Here is a 1,596-nt window from a genome sequence, read left to right as displayed (position 1 = left end):
CACTCAACAATAAAAATTAAAAGGATAAAAACAAAGAAACAACTGATAAAAAACTATTGACATCACATCAATGAAGCAAAAGCCAGAGAATAAAAGTGGAACAAATTTCAATCACTTAATTTTAATATTTATTTATTAAGTATAAATCAGTTTCCTAGAGTCCAGTTAAAACAGTTGAAAGAAAAATATCACAATTATATCCACAAATAAATTCAGTCCAAAAAAAATCTTCCATTTTTGAAATGTAATTAAACAAATCTAAGAAATTATTTAATTTTCAATTTAATTTTTCTATAAATGTTCTATATTTATCAAAAGAAACAAGCCTTCAGCTCTAAATACAATCTGGATTATAAAAASTAATAGCATAAAGTTTCAACATTTTACTATTGTTGAAATGAGACATTTGTTTGAAGTTTCCTTGTGTTTGTAGAGCTGCAGAGATCAGATCAGTGTTTAATCTGCTGAGCATTAATTTTACAGATACAGTTACAGATCATCATCTCATTTAATCTCATCTGGGTTTAAAACTTAACTGGGACTGTAAACAAATTTATTTTCTTTTAAGAGAAAATCAGATCCAGACAGGATGACGGTGGAGTGAAGGTCATTTTACTGGATGTCAGGCATGTTCAAGTTGTCAAATTATCAAAATTTAACACTTTAGCAAGTGTGATTCAATAAATATTAATAAATAATAAATATAGTTRAATCACAGAAAATATTGTTTTTATGATAATAAAGTGAAACAGCTGCTCAGCTGCCCCTGTCGGCCACCGTATGAAATGGTTGAAACCTGAACCCTCAGAACTGAGGAACATACCATCCTTTACAAACTACCAAAAATGACATAAAGAGACTGAATAATTATTGAATACTGAATAAMGAATTTTCCCTCTGGGATGAATAAAGTATTTTTGAATTGAATTTGAATACTTTTTTTTTTTCAGATTTTAGTTTTAAATAAGCATGAATAAGCTTTTCTTTATTTTACAAGCTCCTCCCTCCCGCCTCTGAACGGATCGTCAGCCGGCGGAACTGTGAGAAGCGGAACGGATATTCGATYAGCTTGTTAAACTACGGACATATTTGTCAGAAGCACGCGATGACTCAGAGCGGTACACACATGGAGCAACACACTGGTGAGTTTTTATGTTTTAATAACGCGTTAAATAGACCATTGTGTTTGTGTACATGTTGTTAAGGCCCGCGAAGGCACGAACCGAGTTCACCTGCCGAACCGGGTCATCGGACCGGAAACAGACCTGTTTGTTTCTGCTCTTGTCTGTTTGTTACTCGGTTATATTATTACAACTAGACAGAACAGACCTGTGAATAAAACCTGCACTGAGGCCCTGTTCACATATAACATTATGAATCCGATCTGTGATTCAAGTGGTTCGCTTCGTTTAGTACTAGGGTACATTAAAATAAATAAATAAATAAAAGTCCTATATTAAGGCTTTTCAAAATAAAATCTGTGATKAGTAGATATAAGTCACTATTGTGCTTATAATGACCTAATTTCCCCCAGTATCAAATCAAACTCGGGGTGATATAAGAGATTTGTTAGAATCAATATTTAGTCTAAATTCA

General features: G+C 32.5%; 1 protein-coding gene across 2 annotated transcripts in view; it reads left to right on the top strand.

Annotated features, from left to right (window-relative positions):
• Window positions 1-997: 997 nt before the first annotated feature.
• rrp15 (ribosomal RNA processing 15 homolog) overlaps window positions 998-1,596 on the top strand; it is a gene marked incomplete at its 5' end in the record, with an annotated part of 2,585 nt that continues 1,986 nt past the window's right edge. For both annotated transcript variants that reach the window (XM_014026338.1, XM_014026337.1), the window contains 1 exon segment: window positions 998-1,142. In XM_014026338.1, coding sequence (XP_013881792.1) covers window positions 998-1,142 — 145 coding nt within the window.

Source organism: Austrofundulus limnaeus, unplaced genomic scaffold (assembly GCF_001266775.1).
Source record: "Austrofundulus limnaeus strain Quisiro unplaced genomic scaffold, Austrofundulus_limnaeus-1.0 Scaffold543, whole genome shotgun sequence".
NCBI classification, from domain to species: Eukaryota; Metazoa; Chordata; class Actinopteri; order Cyprinodontiformes; family Rivulidae; genus Austrofundulus; species Austrofundulus limnaeus.
The sequence above is the reverse complement of the archived record's forward strand: the minus strand, read 5'-3'. Positions and strand labels throughout refer to the sequence as shown.